At 32.0% G+C, this 20,010-nt stretch overlaps 2 protein-coding genes across 2 annotated transcripts in view; both read left to right on the top strand.

Annotated features, from left to right (window-relative positions):
* The first annotated feature begins 756 nt into the window (after window positions 1–756).
* On the top strand, window positions 757–9,043 carry Nab2 (Nuclear polyadenosine RNA-binding 2). The gene is made up of 12 exons (XM_068772288.1): window positions 757–972; window positions 1,134–1,176; window positions 1,269–1,436; window positions 2,311–2,936; window positions 3,852–4,111; window positions 4,240–4,383; window positions 4,715–4,853; window positions 5,587–5,768; window positions 6,169–6,294; window positions 6,383–7,041; window positions 7,757–7,933; window positions 8,793–9,043. The coding sequence occupies exons 1-12, from the start codon at window positions 934–936 to the stop codon at window positions 8,999–9,001; spliced, it is 2,772 nt and encodes a 923-aa protein (XP_068628389.1). The 5' UTR covers window positions 757–933; the 3' UTR covers window positions 9,002–9,043.
* Window positions 9,044–13,692: 4,649 nt separating this feature from the next.
* LOC137929444 (arylalkylamine N-acetyltransferase 1-like) overlaps window positions 13,693–20,010 on the top strand; it is an 80,314-nt gene continuing 73,996 nt past the window's right edge. Inside the window, exon 1 of the mRNA XM_068772407.1 lies at window positions 13,693–13,756. The gene's annotated coding sequence lies outside the window, so the exon portion shown is untranslated. The remainder of the gene's footprint in view (window positions 13,757–20,010) is intronic.

Genomic DNA, 20,010 nt, shown 5'->3' with positions numbered 1-20,010 from the left:
TAACTTCATACAGAATGATTGGATTTAGGAGTAAAAGCATTAAAACTTTTTGTGGGAAACTGAATTATACATTCACACATTTAAAGCTTTTGTACCTGTAACAAAGTGATTTATAAGTGATCTACAAGCAATTTATTGATTTTTTTTTAGGTTATGAAAGTGAAAACGTTCACAGCATATGAAACTGCCTTAACTATATAAATAACTTGAAACAAAAAATGATTTGCAATATATAAATGAAATATTAAAAAGTTACCACCTCCATGGTAGAATTACGACTAAATCGAAAAGTTTAACAAAAAAAATTACTGGCTGCAGAATGATTCTTATGTTAATAGTATAATGAACCTTTAAACTACATATTTATTGTTAAAAAAATGGCCCTTTAGCTTAAGGTAAATTAAATTTGTGATTAAACCCAAAAATAATAGTTGAACAAAACAAAACTTGAATAACTCATGTTAAAAATACAATTATTTTTAGCCCTCTTGATGGTAATAATTGCATTTTTGGGGACCATATACAGCATGTACTATTAACTTACTGCAATAAACCTTATTTCATATTGCATAAGGCGGACCAGAACAAAAATTTTAAAAAATATTTAAAAAAATTATTACCGATTTCGGAGGATTTGTAACCCAACTAGGATTTTTCCATTTTTATAGCAGTTGTGTCTTTTTAAGATAATGTAAAATTTTATTGTATAAAAATCTTTTAATTTGTCTATGAATCTGTTCTCTGTGGTTCTGTCAATCAAAGTTAAAGTGAAATATCTGGTTTCTGTATAAAAATTGTTTTTCCACTATTAGAATAAGATTTCTGCATGTTATATTAGTGATATTACATTTAGTGTCAGTAATTAATAGTTTTTTATAATAGTTTAAAAAAGTAACATTTACTTCGTGACGTAGTGTATTAAACAATTCAATAATGGATGTTGTCGGCAGCGAAATAGGGCAGAAAATGCGGGTATAAATATGGATATTTACGATATTTTATTAATTTACCTACAAAATAAAATTTATCAATAAAAATAACCTTCGGTTGCTTTGCAGATGTCCTTTGCAAGACTAACCCAAACATAAACAAACATTTTGCTTATTGACATTTTAATTTTTTCTCTTTTTCAGTCTGCTATCAAGGCCAAACTTACAGAATTGGGCTGTTATGTCGGTATGTAACATATATAGAATTTTAAATTTTATTTATATGTAACTGTATATAGGATTATCATGGAATAAAAGGTTTATACTTATTCTTTTCAGATGACGAACTCCCAGATTATGTGATGGTTATGGTCGCCAATAAGCGCACCAGGGCACAAATGGAAGAGGATCTTCAATTATTTCTAGGAGACAATACAGATCTCTTTGTTAATTGGCTGCATCAGGTGCTGAAAAAACTACAAGAGGTCACTGTGACAGCACCACTTAGTAAGTATTTTTCTAACTTTTTTGATTTCTTCACATATATTTAACAACTTATTTTCTTTTGTGAGAGAAAGAAAAGAGTGTCACCAGACTGAGCTATACTATGAATATAAGCTGAATGATGAAGGCTAGTAATTTAATGCCCTTTGTTGAAACTATGGAAATTTTAATGCAGACTTTAATCCTAGTGCTAGAGCTTGAGCTTTCTACCTTTAACAATAATATGCACTTGTACATCTTTCTTGTAAAACTTGACATAAGTGCATAAAATGTAGACTACACATTAACTGTATGTTTTATCTTAACCTACCATCATAAAATAGAGTAAAGAATTCACTTGTGATATTTTATATATATACACCATATTTGTACACTTGTCACATGTACTGTGATGTATTAGGGAAACCTGAAAGTAATGTTGTTTCTGTGGACATATTTTACAGAAAAACTGCTTGGTTTATGCAAATTTTCTATGCCGGAGCTGTAGCTCGTGTGGCAATGGAAAAGAAGGTGAATATATTGTTGATTAGAAAAAAAATGTGGTTATGTGAATTTAACTTAAAAAAACGACATTACTTTCTGGTACTCCTAATATTACAAATGACATTATATTAAAACAGTAATAAAAATTTACTTAATCCCTTACCTTGAAAAGGTTTTAAAGTATTTTCAAGAAAGGTTTCATAAAGATAATATTAACAATAAGTAATGGAAGGAGAAATAAAGAATTATTATAACCTAGTTATTTAAAAAATGAATTGTTTTCAATAATACATCAACACATTAAAGACACATAAAATTTAATATGCATGAAATATAAATTTACAGAATTAATTTTGTACTATTTAATATTTATGTGACTTTATTGGAATTTCAGTAGCGATAGATGTTGACAAGAAAGAAAGATCTCAATCTAAAGAAAGGAAATCTAAAGAGAAGAAAGATAAAGAAAAAGTTAAAAAAAGTGATGGTGGTAAAAAAGCTAAAAAGAAGGATAAGGAAAAATTTCACAAAAAGAAAGATGAAAAAAAAGGTCATAAAAATAAAAAGAAGAGTAAACATCATGAAATGATTCGTCCAAATGTACCACCATTACTGATGAACATTGAAAAGGAATCAGAACCTTCAATTACTGATGTGTTTGCTGGACAAATTTTAAAAAATCATGGAATTAGCTTAGATGATGACAAGCATCAACAAACAATTGCAGAACAGAAAAATGTGATAAAGGAAACCAAGCGTCCAATACTACCTGTCATTGATCCTTCTACAATATCATCTCAACCTGTACCAGTATTAAAAGAAACAAGTATTACAAGAGTATTAATTGGAGGTCTAAGAGAAGATCAAATTAAAGAAATGCATGAAATTGAAACTAAAATATCTGGGTTAAAACAAAAATTAGCTGATCAATTAGAATCAATGTCCGATGATGAAGATTTCTTAAACATAAGAACTGAGGCTGAGGAACTTATGAATGATTTTGCAGAAGATGTATATCAGGTATGTAATATAATATACCATCTAGAATTTGATTAGACACATAGTAATAGTAATAGTGAACAGTTTTTATAACTAAATACGCATGTATATAGTAAACTGATGCAAAATATTATACGAGATCCTAGGGGAACAAGCAAAGGCCAAAACTACTTTAATAATTGTTACAATTATACATCAATCTATTGTTTTAAACTTTCTTTTGTCTCCGCTGTCACTTTTTGTAAGGTAAGCTTAATGGTGAACATTGACAATTTGTAAAGACTATATCATATGGTTTATTAATATTAAGGCCTTAATATAATAATTAATTTTTATTTTTAGGCACTTGAATTTAGATGCATTACATTGGTATGCTCGATATTGAAATTCTTAAATTACTAGTTGTGCTTATAACTTCATCCGCATGAAATGTAATAAATAAATTATTTAGTTTAGTTTCTATTATTAATTTTTCTGAAATAAATGTAGCCTAAGTTTCTCATTATAACAGCAGCTACCTGCCAGTGTAAGTCCTGTCAAAATCAGTCCAGCCAATGCAGAGATGAGCTGGAACAAAGACAGATAAACCAAATATTTAAAAAATATAAATTTTGTTTACAAACCATATTTATATTCATATGGATGTTATTTTAATATTACAAACTACATTGTTTATTTGTAGTTTTATATTTATATGGACAAGATTTACATCTTCATACAATTAGGTTCTTGAAATATTTTATTTTACAACCATATATGAATGTGAATAAAAATATTTTGTATCAATGGTTACAAAATACTCTTTTATTATTATCATTATTAAACATAACGAAAAAATGTGAATTCGCTTAGACATATTTGACATTTTTAATTAATTAAGTATTTAATCTTAACTAAACTTATTTGATATTAATCTGGTATTTAATGTATTTGCAGGAAGTCTCCCAAAGTGTTCCTGTTGCCACTCCTCCACTTGTTCCTCCAAAGTCTCCTACTCCTCCACCGCCTCCGCCATTACCAACTACAGACACCCCTGAAGATTTTCCAAAACCTCCAGAAACTCTTCCCCATATTGAACTAAACCTTCCAAAGAGACCGGTAAGAGACAGACTTGGAGTTCGAGAGTCTTCCAAGGAGGAAGCAGATATCAAAGAAAAGGAAAAAGTTGAGACAACAAAGCCACCAAGTCCTGAAAGGTTGTTGTTAATTACAAACTCATTTAAGGTAGTAAGATATAATATCTGGCTTACTAAGTATTCAATCATCTTTTTATACAAGATTTTTAATTTTGAACTAAATTTTAATATATAAAAATGAGTTTCAGGTTTACTCCGGAGAGACAACCTGTGCCAGTTCCATCTAAGTCAGCAAAAACTCGCTTAGGTGGTACACCTGAGCCCGCTAAGGGCTCTAGTACAGAAGATGCTAATTTTGAAAAGAATGAACAGACTAAAAGACTGACTTCAAAGTATGTTTGAAACATCTTATTGATTTACAATTGTGATTACATTTAAATATTCGATTTTTAAAATTTTTTAAATATTTTTACATTTAGTTGGGTATTATTCAAAGAAAGATGAAAGATGGATGCAGTATCCAAATATGTAATTTTATAAAACAATGAACAATCTATTTTAAACATTGTGCTATCGAAAACGCGCGCGAGGAAAACTACGTGAGAAAGCGGTCAATATTCCCTTCTCCCCTCGCCGCGCGTACGCTAAGCGCGGTACAGCGGTTCCGATAACACTATAACACGTACAAACACGTATTAACCAACTATTATTTATTTTCTGCAGGGTTTCGGTGCTTGAAAATAGACCCGCCCGTTCGACTTGCGCGAGTGTGGTGCGAGTACGACCACGACCACGTGTCACGGCGCCCGCTTCTAACTTGCTTCTTAAAGCTGTGGCCGACGCTCATAAGAGTTTACTTAATGTAAGTAAAGCCAAAAATGTTAAATACTCTGAAAAAAATTCCCTTAACATGCATGAAGTATTTTGTTTAGCTGTACACATATGCATACTTGGGGCATGTAAAAACTATATTGATAATGGTGAAAGTACTGAAATTTTAATAGTTAACTCACATAAACATTATTATAATGTACTATGCCCAAAATATGTAGTTTAAAAGGAACATTGTTATAATTTAATATGTTCAGAACAATAACAAGTTTAACATTTAAAGTTAAATGATAGTGAAGTTCTAAAATACAAATACATAAATTGATTTTAAATAGTGTATGATACATTAATTGACAGAAAGAGAGCTATATATTTACCACTTTAAAGCTTTTACACTTTTTAACCTGTATAAGGATAAATTACAATTTTAGTTTGAAACATGGTACACTGTATGCAAATGAGAGTGTTTCATAATTTTCGTCTTTTTACCATTATCTTTTCATGTTTGAAACTATTAATCTTTGAACAGAGTATCCCAAACATAAATTGATAGCGAATGAGCTATATATATACATTGACCACTTTAAAGTTTTTACTTCTATAACAAATCACCTTGTATATCCAAATATAGGTGTACATGCTTATTGATCACTGTAATATTAGTATATATTTATTAATGTTGTTTAAAATTCACATATTTACTGATATGTAATGTAATGGATATTGAGATATGTGTTAACTGATTTGTTTGTAATTTCATAAAGGCACCACCAAAAATAGAGATTGAGCCACCGAAACCGAAACGAGCATTAGTGCTGCCGATGCGACGATGCGTTGAAGCTCAGAAGATCTTAATTCAGGTGCCCAGAGATGTAACCACGGACACACAGAATGAGACCATCAATAACACAGACCTGGACAGCGATGGTGAAGATAAAACTACTAAGTAAGTGTTTAAAATTCATTTTGATCCTAATATTATATTAAAAATCATCTATATAAATAATTAATCATCATATGTGTAAGCATAAAACTCGAAATGATTATATACAAGTCTTAGCTCAACCAATTTGTATATTTTTGTATGCTATGTAAAAATCGTGAGGATAATAGTAGAAAGATTACCTATTTTTCCTCTCAAAACACGTAAATTAAAAATCCTTTTTGATTTTGTACAACATTTATTGAAAGTCATGAAAAGATATAATAAAAAAGAATATCAGGCACCACAAAGCTTAACAATGAAAATATAATATCTGTGGCCACCAGAACGCTACACTATTGAGTTTTGCTTCAAATATATGTCTAAATATTTCTTATTAAATCATATTATCTTTTACTTTCAGACCATCTAATGATACAAATAAAAAAGAGTTTCCACCTATGAATATAACAAAAGTTATTAATAACACAGATTATATACCTAACAGAGCTACAAGTCAAAGGGACGATACACTAGTAATAGAAACCATGTAAGTTAAAACTTCTCCTAGTTCACCTTAACATAAAATATACAATTCAAGTCAGTAATAAAACATTGTTAATATGTTTTCATTTCAGTAACATTCATAACCCAACAGTTGACAAGGACAGAGATACTCAATTCATTGTAACAATGGATGGGTATTTGCCTAATGCTTTCCTTGCTAAGAAGCTTATGATGGAAGGTCTCCTTGATGATGAGGATATGGAGAAAAACAATCTTAAACCAGCAAAAAGTGTATTAAAAACAAAGGATACCGAAGAAAAAACCAAAGAAAAGGGAAAAACGGAAAAACGTAACAGCCCAAATAAATCGGCAACAGTAAGCACTATTCCAAAAAAACAAAATGTATTAGTTCGTTCAAGTGAACAGAAGAAGCTAATAAGTGACTCATGTGAGGTTCAAAAGAAACAAATAACAAATACTAGTGATGTTCCAAAGAAAAGATTAAGTGACACAAGTGAAGACAGTGATACACAAGTTATAATCAAACAAGAAGAAGAAGCACATACTGGAGAAAAAAGGAAAGTTAATGAAAGTATTTCTAAAAGTGAAAGTTCTGAAAACAAATTGGAGTGCCCACCAATAAAGAAGAGGAAAGCATCTCCTATTGTATTTAATGTTGAGAGAAAAGAAAAGGAGAGAGTAAGAGAGAGAACACAAAGTGCAAGCAGCGACACCCATGTTACTGTCAGTACAACTATAAATACACACAAATATGATTCTGTGCCTACTTGTAAGTTTTATTTTAATATTTTAACATGGTTTTGATTTAAAAAAAAATTACATTTTTTCACAAAGGCCTTTTGTCATATCTTATATTAAACTTCATTAGCAAAGATCAATTTAATATCTGTTTAAAGTTATTTCTCTGTTATATTGCAGATCCTTTGAGTCATAATTTAAAGTTTATATATATCAAGAATAACATAATAGAAGTCAGAATTTTAAACTCCTCTATTACATATAAATTACTTACTAAGGCAATCAAATAACCATATCAGAATTTTGTGATACTTATTGAATACTCCTGAATCCGCTGAAATAGTATATATGTAGTATATTAATTTGTGAACTCTATGTCTAATGGCAGAGGTCTAAGTGACTCAAACCTAGTGAACCTGTACATGGCAACAACAAACAAAAAATAATAATATAAATTTTGTTATAAAATCAACTAGTGACAAATTTGCATTAAGGGACTGTTTTCCCTACAGACGAGGAATGTATATCAGAGGCCTATATCTAACTAAGGCTGTACGACAGCTAAAATGATGATGATGACGAAAATAATATTATCTAGTGCTTTTTTGTGAGTGCGGCACCAGTTTGTTCTGAATGCCACACCAGGCCGCATCCAGCCATTTCCACAGGTCCTATTGGAAAGCCTATACTCTACAATGGACATTCTATGGCTCAAATGATAATAACCGATAAAACTGTTTGTACAGTGAGCCAAGCAGAAAGGAAGCTAGTTTGGTGCCGATCGTTCCCGCTATGCCGTTTCGGAGCGGCGTGTGCGTTTGCACACCCGCGATGCAAATTCGCAGCTGCCTGTACGCGTCGCGGTTGCGTCTACTCACACGCACCTAACGCACCAACCCCTCCAACGACACCGCCTATACTCTGTAAGTTACAGTTGCTCATTTACTGCAACTTGCACATATATACACCGAACACACACATACATATACTAACACACATATACATACATCAATCCACCCGCACAAACGCGCACTGGCATAAACGTACACATCCACATACAAGTTCGCATTGTAACGTGTACAACGTCGAAAACGACGCATGTGCACACGCTCTTATATACAAAGCCGAACGCCCACATGCACAGACGCGGACTCACATGCCCATATACACAAACACGAACACACGCATATACGCACTAAAATAGACACTTAAAAAAACTCTTAGAAAAAGAAAACCATTACCTCGCTTTAAGATATCACTCAAAGAGATTAGCATCTACACCGCTGTATGTAAAATTTGCTTTAATTACCGACGAGTTAATGATAATATATTATTGGATATTTCACCAATTCACGTGACTTTGTCTGGTGGTGGGGGGCGGAAGCATATTAATGGTAGAGCGGTGACGAACGGAGCTCACTCGGTAGATTTTTTTTTAGTTTATTAGCTCGCTTATTTCGGATCCGCGAGCCCTGAGTCCGATGAAGCTGTAAAAGCCAAAACGGCTAACAGCGCGCATCAACATTCGAATATAGCCAAGGACGGAGCTCACTCGGTGTTGTGTACACGTGTTTCACCCCTCCACGGGGCACTTGAGGATGCCCCGTGGAGGGGCGAAACACGTGTAGAGTAAATTAACGGTGGTAGTTGTGTTTCGCATTGTTTACCGCCCGCGCATTTATCAGCGGGCTGGCGAACGGTGCACTTCATTGCATGACTACTACTGCATAGCGGATGTAGCTATACATTAGTTCCTTTCTAAATTTATTTATTTTTCCACAGCATCCCATGTGGTCCCAGCAGCGAACTACAAGTCAATTTCAGCGGGCAATGTGGCCAATATGTGTCGGTTCTACCCCAACTGTGTGAATCCGACTTGCCACTACTACCACCCCAAGCCTTGCAGATATGGCAAAACCTGCACCAATAAGTTGGAATGCAACTTTTATCACAATGATGCTCCATCTGACAAATGGAAATATGTAGTGTAGATGACTTATTTATATAAATAAAATATTTAACTTTATCGGTTTTATTGATAGTTTTATTTCCAATGAACTTCAATTTTGCCTATAGTATAGGAATATTAACGGATAAATGTTTTATTTTACCTTGAACCATCAATATGTTAATATATGTTATGTACGGCGTATTATACATGATTTACCCTATTCTTAAGGGAGCTCCCGTTTATTTCTAATTTTACATCCAAAATTCATCGATGAACTGTGTTTCGTCCTGTCTACATCAAGCCAATTCTTATTAAAAATCAATAAGCCTGTCAGCTAAGCTAGTTCTGTAGTGCTACTGTCGATATTTGTTTACTTTTCTTCCCACCCTATTTCGCCACGCCACGCCACGATCTCTTACAAACCTAGGCACACCTAGCCTACTAGCTAGCTAACAAAATATGATTATACCGTAATCTATTTATTGCAAATGGTACTAATATTTTGTTAATCAGAGAGGAGTAGCTAGATTATAGATCTCCCTCCGTGGTCATTCAAAAGTCGTACCGTTCTTAGACCGCGACACTATTATCCGGACGATAAGATAGCTGACAAAGCAATTCTCAGCTAATCAACAAAAAGTCCTGGATGTTGTGGGAGGAGACAACCCGCGAAATGCATATTGAGTGATAATTCAACCTGACGCAAGATCTAAAAGCAGACGGAAGACCCACAGTAATATTGTGTGTGATGTCACAGCCCGAAATGTGGTTTCGATGGAGCCTTCGTTCGAGATTTATGTTAAAAGTCTTCCGAGATCTGCTCCCTCAAGTTTGAGAAATCTATAAAATCCGATTAAGCATTTATAAAAAGTTTAGACCGGGACAAAAAATACTGAATCTGCAAACTTTTCTACATTAGGATTTATTTAGTGTTCCGTACGCGAAATAATTTCGTTAACTCCTTTAGATTGCTGTTTTCGTTTACGTATATGAAAGGAAATTTTTTATTGCGCTAGGCGTTATTTAATACATTGCCGAATATCCTGTTTGTATGTGGCGAAAAGTTTACTTGATTGATTCCTGTAAATGTCACGGAATAAACCTTTAATGTGTTATGTGGTATAAAACAAGTTTATGACAAATAAAATAAAAAGAAATAACTTATCGTGTCGTCTTAAATGTTTTCTTTATAAGAACACAGAATGATTCTATTATGAGCAACTATAGAATATTTACAAGTGTACGACTGTGCGGAAGCTGGTATTTGATCAACGCTTTAATAAGGAAATCTATGCCCGAAATATCGCCCACACTCAATGTATTGTGCATAACCATTAGATGAAATATTATTCTTAACAGCGCCTAGTTCTATATATCTCACAGATTGGTCATTTGCCTATTGTAAGGTAATCTATTTCGATTAACCAGTTAAATAGTTAAAGAAGTACAAAATAATTTCTTCCTTAACTTAGTTGCGAAGCATTTATTAGTCTTCACGAACACATTTCGCATTATAAAGGGATGATTACGCGAATACTTTAAGTTGATCCGTCCATCTTAGTAAGTTGTAAGTAAGTAAGTAGCGCGTCCACTGGATCTAAAGCCTCTCTTTCCAGGATATTAAGTATTTTTTATTATCGTATTTCTTTTGCATAACTTAGCCAGTGTTTGTCAAAATTCAGGAGTCAATGAATAAAAACAAGTTGTTGTTGCTTAATCTGTAGCTCCGGGACATTAAAAATTACGACCCTCGTTCATGATATCCTAAGCATTTTTCACCAACGCCATATTTCCAAGGCATTGATAGGTTTTGTATAACAAATAAATAAATATACAAGAAATTGGCAAATATTGGTAGGTTTTTTTTTATATATATTATCGATTCGGTGCGAAGAACATCACTATTGTAAAAGGTAAATGGCGGTTCTCATATTACACGAAATATTCGTTACTGTCACAGTATAATGTAGCGTCAGTAAAAAAGATTCCCTGTTAGTAGAGAACAAAACTCAGATTGATGTATTATACAAAATGTTCAATGAAACATAAATACCATGTACAATTGATCGAACTTTCTAATTTTTCATCACAATCTTTAGGGATAAAAGTCATCTTTTACAACTTTACCACCGTATGAACGATTTAAATTATTTTTTTTAGGAATTATGACTTAATGCGATCTTTTTAAAGAGTATAGAAAGAAACTAAATTACTCGTAGCAATAATAATATCATAAACATGGTATTTATGATATAAACTGTATGGTTAAAGAAATTACTTTGATTCCGATAAACTCCAAAAAGGTGCACCCGCTCAGTCTTGATGGACTATAATGACATATATGTAATAATGACTTAGATAACGTTAAGTTCTTTTTTAATTTAATACTACAACCTACCACTTTCAATAGCTTTAATCGTGCAATAGAACGTATACAGAATAAAATATTATAGAATATACTTCACAGTAGATTTACAATTGTTAAGTTAATACGATTACTTTAAAAAATACAGTAAAGAATTATAGCTCTGGACATATTTCGTCGTCCTTTTAGGCCATAGACTTCCGCTGCAATGCATAGGTTTCCTCCAATAATACATGGGGGGATATACCATAATCGTAATGCTTTGACGATCGTAATGTGATGTTTTGATACGCAAAAGACGCTGCTGCCTATCCTCTGCAAACTTGTTTGGGAGCCAATTTATTATAAATGTATCTCTACTTCCCGCGGTAACATCATAACTTGAGAACGACTTTACATTAAGATTACTTACACTTTGCAACAAAATTTATGTGGAAATGAAACTTTATAAAATTGCGCAGATACTTAAAATTCTTAGAAAATATTCGTCGTTTGAAATATTCCACTTTAACCGTCAACCGTTTACAATTTATACGTTGCAAATTTATATTAATGTTTAACATCTCCATCAGCTAATATTTACCGATCATAAAGTTAATTTACTTGTTTCATATGTAATCAATTATTAAAGTGGTCATTGTAAAATACGCCAAACAAATTTATTTTTATCAGAATAAGACTGGCTATTAACTTCCGGCAGAGCAAAGAAAGAGCTAATAAACCGATTTAATACGTTTGGATTTTATTAAAAACTGACAAAAAATTATTAAACTTAGAACATGTGATAGTATAATACAATGCTTTTTGTATAGCTTAATGCATTGATGCCTAATACCAAATTAATGGTCAAGTAGCTCCACTACGACATGAATTTCTTCTAATTATGTGATATAATTTTAGAACACATAGTCGGATTGTTGACCTTGGATTTGTCTTCTCAGTGGTTCCTATTAATATAATCATTTATTTTATATCCATTCTTCGTGTTAAGCACTACTAAGCTATAACAATATTGAAAAAAAATATGAAAAAATCTGCTCCAATTTGTTTCTTTTTTTACCTGTAACCCTTAAAAATTATCTTAAAATGTTTAATTTTGTTGATTTGCCTATGACAAGTCTTACACAACGATATGTGTTACGCGTATAATAAGACATGTATGGTGGTTTCTATGAGAAATGTCCAAAGCCGCAAACCTTACTGAATGGCAGTAAGGCTTGCGGCTTTGGCTCTCTTTGGTTTAGGTATCCACTGAGATATGTTCGCATATTGCGATGCAGCATATACATTGATTATATTAGTCGTACTGATTCGCTTATTCGAAGAAGAATGTAGATGATGGTACAATTTATTAAAAAGTATAACGAAATCAATTTCTGGTATTAGCAGTATCAAATCTTCACCTGGAGATTTTTCAATTTTGACACCTGAAAGACATCTGAAACATTTAACGAATAATCCTAATACCTTTATCTTCAGCTGAAAGTTCATATGTAACTAAACCTTAAATGTAGATACTGTTACTATAGAATTACTAATTTTTTTTATTTATTTATACACTTCGTGTACAGAATGTAACGGCGAATTTAATGCCGAAGGCGTCAATAGAAATACTTCTACTTCCTATCAAGTATTGAATATTTATAAAGTTTATTATTATTATTTCAGCAGGGAGACGTCCACTGTTGGGCATAAACTTTTCTTATGCGGCCTGTTTCCAACGTTTTCCGACTACCTTAATAAGGTCATATCTTAACCTCCAGTTGACATCCTTCACTGCGCTTGGCGGTCCATGGTTTCCACCCTAGAACCTTTAGCCCCCAGTGGCCATCTGTTCTGTGTTTTAAGTGGCATTTTCACTGCCTTTCACTTGTTAACCCGCTGGGCTATATCTGTTACTTTCGTTCACTTTACGTCGTCACTTTGAGCAAATTTTAGACGTAACTCACAGTGATTATGCCAAAATATAGTTACGATTCAAGTAAATAACTATTTATTCTGGTAAATGCATTATTAAAGGGTTTATAAACCAAGTCGTGTGTATTAAGACATCATTCTTAAGATAATTACGTCTAATTATGTTTCAATGGTGAAACTAGATATCAAGCGATGCATTTCGGTTTAATATTTGATTTATTCATCTTCAGTATTTGGCATGGTAATACAGTATCGTGTATTAGTTCGTAAATAGTCGATACGATTTATAATTCGATGAGTATTTTAATAAATACTAATGATCTATGTAAAAGAATATTTTTACTGGCGGTACTATGTCGTTGTAGTATTATAATGAATTGAATCGTGATCGCAGTGGGTCCCCTATCATCCTGTCCCCGTGTGTACATGGTCCTCGCCGCTAGAAGTAAACGCTCCTATAAAGTACACAGGGTGCAGTGAGTTCACGAAAATATTTATCTGCTTAATATTTTGGTAAGTAATATTTAAATCACATGCCAAATATGTGCTACCATATACCATTTTGTTGACACTATTACACTTTTATAGTAAAAAACGTAAAATAGAAATAAAAAATTAAAATATTTTTTTGAAAATTCACGAGATTTATTATTCGTAAACTAAGAAGAACTTTCACGTTTTGTTAACCAAATGAATAAAACTTATAATTCAATAATTAACACCAAAATGATATCTAATAAAACCTCTCCGTTTTACAACTGTTTTTGTTTTTAATTATCTAAAAAACTGACAAGTAAATAAAGCATAAGTTCTCCGTTAACGTAGATAATGATCCTTTTCTTAGAAAACTTGCACAGAATTGCAAAAATAAAGTAACGAACTTATTACGAGTCCAATAATTTAAAGCTTCGGTTTTAAATTGATGTCACATAGGCAATTATATTCATTGATATAATGATACAAAATGTACAAGAATATACCTAAATATTATCCATTCTTCTAATGGTATACAAAGTTACAAAAAAAATATGAGTAATAATATAATTGAATTTGAGATCCTCTTGCATAATCATAGCTATTAACATTATAAAAATAACGCCTATCATTTAGGAATAGCATTACCTGTGGGAGATATATATTTATAAAATTTTATTTGTGCTAATACGTAAAAAATGTATCGCTTTAGTTTTTTAACCAAAAACATTAGTCGTAACAATGGTTCTGATGCTCTGGTCTAGTCCGTCCGTGTATAATATTGCCAAATTAACAATATTTGTGCCGTTAATCAGATTATAAATAATATTCGGTGTTGGTCGGCGCTTTTAGCTTTCATAACTTTACGAAACTAATAAATCTATAATTTCCTTCGCGAGCTTAAACTGAGTAATAAAAATAAGTCAAGTCCAACCCTAGATAGATCAACAACATAGTTCAAGTCGCAGGAATTAGCTGGCCGCGGGCAGTGCAAGATCCGTTATTGTAGTAATCTTAGGAGAGGGTATAAGCCTTGCAGTAGATATCTATTTGCTAAAAATAAGAAAAAGAAGATGGCTCGCTCTCGTTATTTCGCAGTGGCAATTATGTAGCTAAGTGTAAATATATTTATCAAGTTTGATTGTAGCCATTAGACGGAGAAGTGTTTACACATCCGCAACTCATCTTGGGCGAGAGTAAATCTTCCTTTCCCCCCCAAGTTAAAGAGCACCAGAACTTAGCACACATTTGCTCCACGGCCTCCACCTAACGCGATCGGACTCCACCGAGTTCTTTGATGATCAATGGGACACACAAATCGGCAGAGGAGGGAGATTATTCGCCATAGGCCCACCGCAGCCGAAACCGTTGCACGATCCGATAGTCGCATAAGGATTCATAAAGAGCGATTCATCGTTCCGACAACTTTTGCCTTTCGTGACACCACTTTCTTTGCGAAAGCAGAGACAAACTTTCAGACTTCTAGTCTGCAACCCATTTGTTCGTCCTGAAGTGATCTTATCAAGGCCATTTTAGGTCCGGGCCGACCATGCAGCCCCTCTTAACTGCACAGTGGGTGAATAAGCTACAAGTTTTGAGCTTCTCCATCACGACAAGACAAATAAGGAAGAAGGATGGAGGATATGTGACCATTAAACGTACGTCACCGAGGGAAAATACAGACCATTATATACTATTTTATTATAATCTGTATTCTCTCTTAGTGACGTAGTCTTAGAGGTCACATATCTTACTCGTTTGTAGACAACTTTGTAAGATATAATGCACTTTCATGGCTCTTAATTAATTTGTAATAAGTTTAAGTTTATTAAACGAAAATATGAAATAATCCCATTATAGTGTGAAAGACTTTTTAAGTGATGATATATTATAGCTTGTGTACAAATTTCTCTACCAATGAATGTCAGAAGAGCTTAATTTGATAGAATCATAAATCAGATTAATCTCCTATATAATGGCATTCTTCTCCTTTAAGCTGCGAGGATTTCAAACGTGCTTTAATCTGGCAAGAGCTTAAAAAAGCAGTTTTTGTCTGTAGTCACTTTTACACTATCCCTTATAGTATAGTAGAACCTTTCATTCCTAAGCTTTATTATCACTTATAAAAAGGATTTTAACGATTTTTTTTTTGTTTATTAACTTCTTAAATTTATCACGAGATAATTTAGACTACACGGGAGTGTGTTGTAATGCATAATTGTTCGCAAAAAGTTACATTAACACAATGTTTTTCATACCTATTATATAAGTTAACGTAATTATATATATATATATATATATATATATATATATATATATATATTTATATATACACGTATATACATAAATATTTATGATATGAATAACATAGTAATAATTTTGCTAAGATTCTGTAAGTTAGTAACAGAGGCCGTGAACTATAATAAATGCGCTATTTATATTTCACAAGCGACTGCTGCCCGCCAAGTTACGGAGACAATAAATTTATTTTTTTTTCCTTTCCCTTTTTTATGAACACTTAAATGTGTACGCGTACTAAGTACATTACGCATAAATTAATTAGCAAATATTTCACCTTGCATAAATTCTTGACATTTGTATCGTTTTAGAGGGAATATCCACTAACCGTGCCTTTGTGTGATACAGAAGTATCATATATCAGTTTCCTTATGGCTATTATCCATGCTTCTCTTCGTAAAACAGCGTAGGGTGTCCACAGTGTGACAGAAAGTAAAAATTGTCGGGAGACGCTAGATGTTACGCTTACAACCGGGTTTATTTGAAACCTACGAAAGACCTACATAAAATGACAGAATGTGAATGAATGTTATAACTCTGAATTAATTAGATATTTTTTTTACCCTTAGATAACATCTGAATTAACGTTTTGTACGTAAAAGCGGTAATAGCCGCGTGAGATGCGATTGGTAACACGCGGAAAGGTCCAATTGATAAAACGCACATGAGATATTTTAGAACAGAATGTTGACATTTATCTACCTCATCCGTCCTGCCTCAAAATAACACCTTTATGGCACGCTGTAGTACGAAGAACTGAACGCTTTCCAAAGTAAAATACTAGATCCAACTAGTAACTGACCAACTCTATTTTCGAACCTCTCGCGCATCCTTGAGTCAAAATGATAAACGACTACTAACGAAGAGTCACTCTAAGCAGTGTTCCCCTAAGCAATTTAAGCGCTCGATGGCCTCCAAATCAGATAAAACTGTTGCGTGCTTAAATCTAAGGCCCCAGGGACGAGCTTCGCTACCTCGAAATAGGTTCTAGAGTAAGCGCCCTTTCCGCTCTGCGATTTGAATCCCACGAAATTAGCAAAAGCCACTAGTGCAGCAGTGTAACAGTAATTAAACTATCTAACATAGGAATGTAAAAAATTAACAAACTCGGGATTAAAAGACGCGTTAAATATTACATGTTTAATTAATTATATTCAACAAATGGATAATTTAACTTTACATTTTAGTTTCAAAGTCGTTTATATAAGGCACAAGTTAACACTTGTTTGATACAATCGTGAACAAACATTCCATTTGAGGCTATAAATTAATTGTACAGATCTTAACGCAATTCCAAACATTCGATACTGCATTTCAATGAAGTGATTTATATGATGATTTTAACGTAATTATGAATTTAACGAGTCGGCTTAGATGTAGAAGGTGCAACTTGAAGTCAGTCTATTTAAAATTTAATTTAAATTCTCGCACGAACGAACAAATTTTAACTTAACTATATCTTGACCTCTAATTCTATGTTCAAATTTTTTCTACCTCAGGAAATACTACTTTACTCTCACTATCTTTGTGCTTTCTTTTACATTACAACGTAATTCAACTGTTAATTTTTATTGATACTATTTATTTTTTCTTATTAATTAGACGTCATTAATTATTTAATGCATAAAGAGTAATGTAAAAATGAAAATTGTTTTGACCAATGTGTAATATCGACATCGCTAAATAACGTCATTCATGTTTCTTCCTTCACGAGCCAACGAGGTTTCAATAAATAATTTTTGGACACATAAACCATATATGTATTGTGTATTTATAAATAAAATGTTCATTAAAAATTCATTAGCAATAAATTTTAAAATTCTACCAATAAATGTTATACCGTTTCATAAATTTTGTCACGTGTTAACAACAGGTGAAATGACGAAGTTGCATTTGCGGATTTCATTTCAACTTGTAGACAGGTTTTAATTCAATAAAAACAAATATTTCTACGTTATCGATAATAACATTTTAAATAACTGTACTGGATGAAAGTTGAATTACATTAAAGCCTTTTTCTCTGATTTGATTAAAGAGATATATCACTTAACATATACATGAAGTTAGCATATCACGGAATCAACTTGAATAGATGTGGGTATTACACAAGTAAAGAAATCTAATATTTATGACAAATTAAATAAAATCACACACCAAATGACTAACACTTCTTCATATTTTCAATAAGACACGTTGAAGGATCTATCATCGTAAATTAAGTTTAAAACTACGGTTAAATTATTAAAAATAACACTTAAATTACCGTAAAAACCTTAGAATTAATTTGAACATCCACAACTGATAAACCCTTGGCGTCACCTACGTCAAAATAAAAAAAAGGTATGTTACAATTATGTGAAGATGATTACGATGAAATTTTGGAGTTTATGAATAAGAAAACCTATTTCTTTTAGTAATTAATAATAAATCAGGAAATCACTAAATAAAATGAATACTCTGTCGTACGTTTTATTTATTTATGTATTTTAACGATCTTGCGTCTGCGAAGTCGAGGCAGCTAATTTACGATTAGTATAATGTTTTACTTCAACATTAACATGTAATAAAAGAAATGTTATTTGTTTTTAAAAAAATAAGAAAGTTTAAGTTAACTTTCTTATTTTTGAAAACTTACGGATCAGTACATAAACATGTACGCGTCAATAAACCCTTAACAATTTGATCGTGCGAATTTAAATTACGTTTATTTTATTTGTTTCATTTATTTCAGTTACTCCGTATAGAATTATGCGTACAAAAAGTAAGCGATGAAGGTCGCTAAGAATTCAATCGGTCTGACTAAAAGACTACGAAAATTGCGAAGTACGCTCATTTGAAAACAGCTTATTATATTTATATATATATATATATAAATAAAAACGTATTTTTTATCTGTACCGGGCAATAGGTGCAAAAGCTTTAAATCAGTAAATGTATACCTCTTTTACGTCAACAAATTTGTAATCTAAATATATAAAATAATATATAAATAAACAAAAATCAATGTTTTTCTATGTAGTAAATAACGTATATTAATACAGTAATAAAAATCGTTGTCAAAATTTTGTTACTACATATTAAAATTAATTATTGCTTAATATCTGTTTCTATAGGCTTTGTCTGCCAGAAGTTATTAGGCTGCCTCATTCTAAAGAAAAAAATAATTAATGTAAAATCAATGTTTTTTCTATGTAGTAAATAACGTATATTAATACAGTAATAAAAATCGTTGTCAAAATTTTATTACTACATGTTAAAATTAATTATTGTTTAATATCTGTTTCTATAGGCTTTGTCTGCCAGAAGTTATTAGGCTGCCTCATTCTAAAGAAAAAAATAATTAATGTAAAATCAATGTTTTTCTATGTAGTAAATAACGTATATTAATACAGTAATAAAAATCGTTGTCAAAATTTTATTACTACATGTTAAAATTAATTATTGTTTAATATTTGTTTCTATAGGCTTTGTCTGCCAGAAGTTATTAGGCTGCCTCATTCTAAAGAAAAAAATAATTAATATAACATCTTTCCGAATGATCACTACATATGGTTGTAATGATTGGAAATGTGTCTAACGGCATTATTCATCTGTTTAAATCGTGGTTCTCAGTCACTTTAGAGAGTCACCAGAATTATCATGGAACACGCCGATGCTCGTCATCCAGGACAAGCAAATGAAAATCAACCTATTCTTTAGCTGTGCCACAAACAGAAAGACTTTAATAGCCTTATTGATGGACACCCTTCTTCACAATGTTGTGTTACTCAAAAGATTTGAAAGCAATCTCCTGCCACAGCTTTCCATTTGTACAAGAAATTTTTAAACTATTTTTGGCAGACTCTTTGTACTATGGTCTCGGATTGGTCTTTAATATTACACAAAAATTTCTTTACATTGTTTATCTTGGTTACCAATAGACTAACCTGTCTCCTAGAGACATTAATGTTATGAAAATATACAGTATGTAATTATCTGTAAAGTTTTGTTGTTAA

The sequence above is a fragment of the Battus philenor genome, unplaced genomic scaffold (assembly GCF_028537555.1).
Source record: "Battus philenor isolate CCGP_79_NKW_IND1 unplaced genomic scaffold, ilBatPhil1.0.hap1 SCAF_11, whole genome shotgun sequence".
In the NCBI taxonomy this organism is placed as follows: domain Eukaryota; kingdom Metazoa; phylum Arthropoda; class Insecta; order Lepidoptera; family Papilionidae; genus Battus; species Battus philenor.
This window is presented reverse-complemented; position numbering and strand designations above follow the sequence as displayed.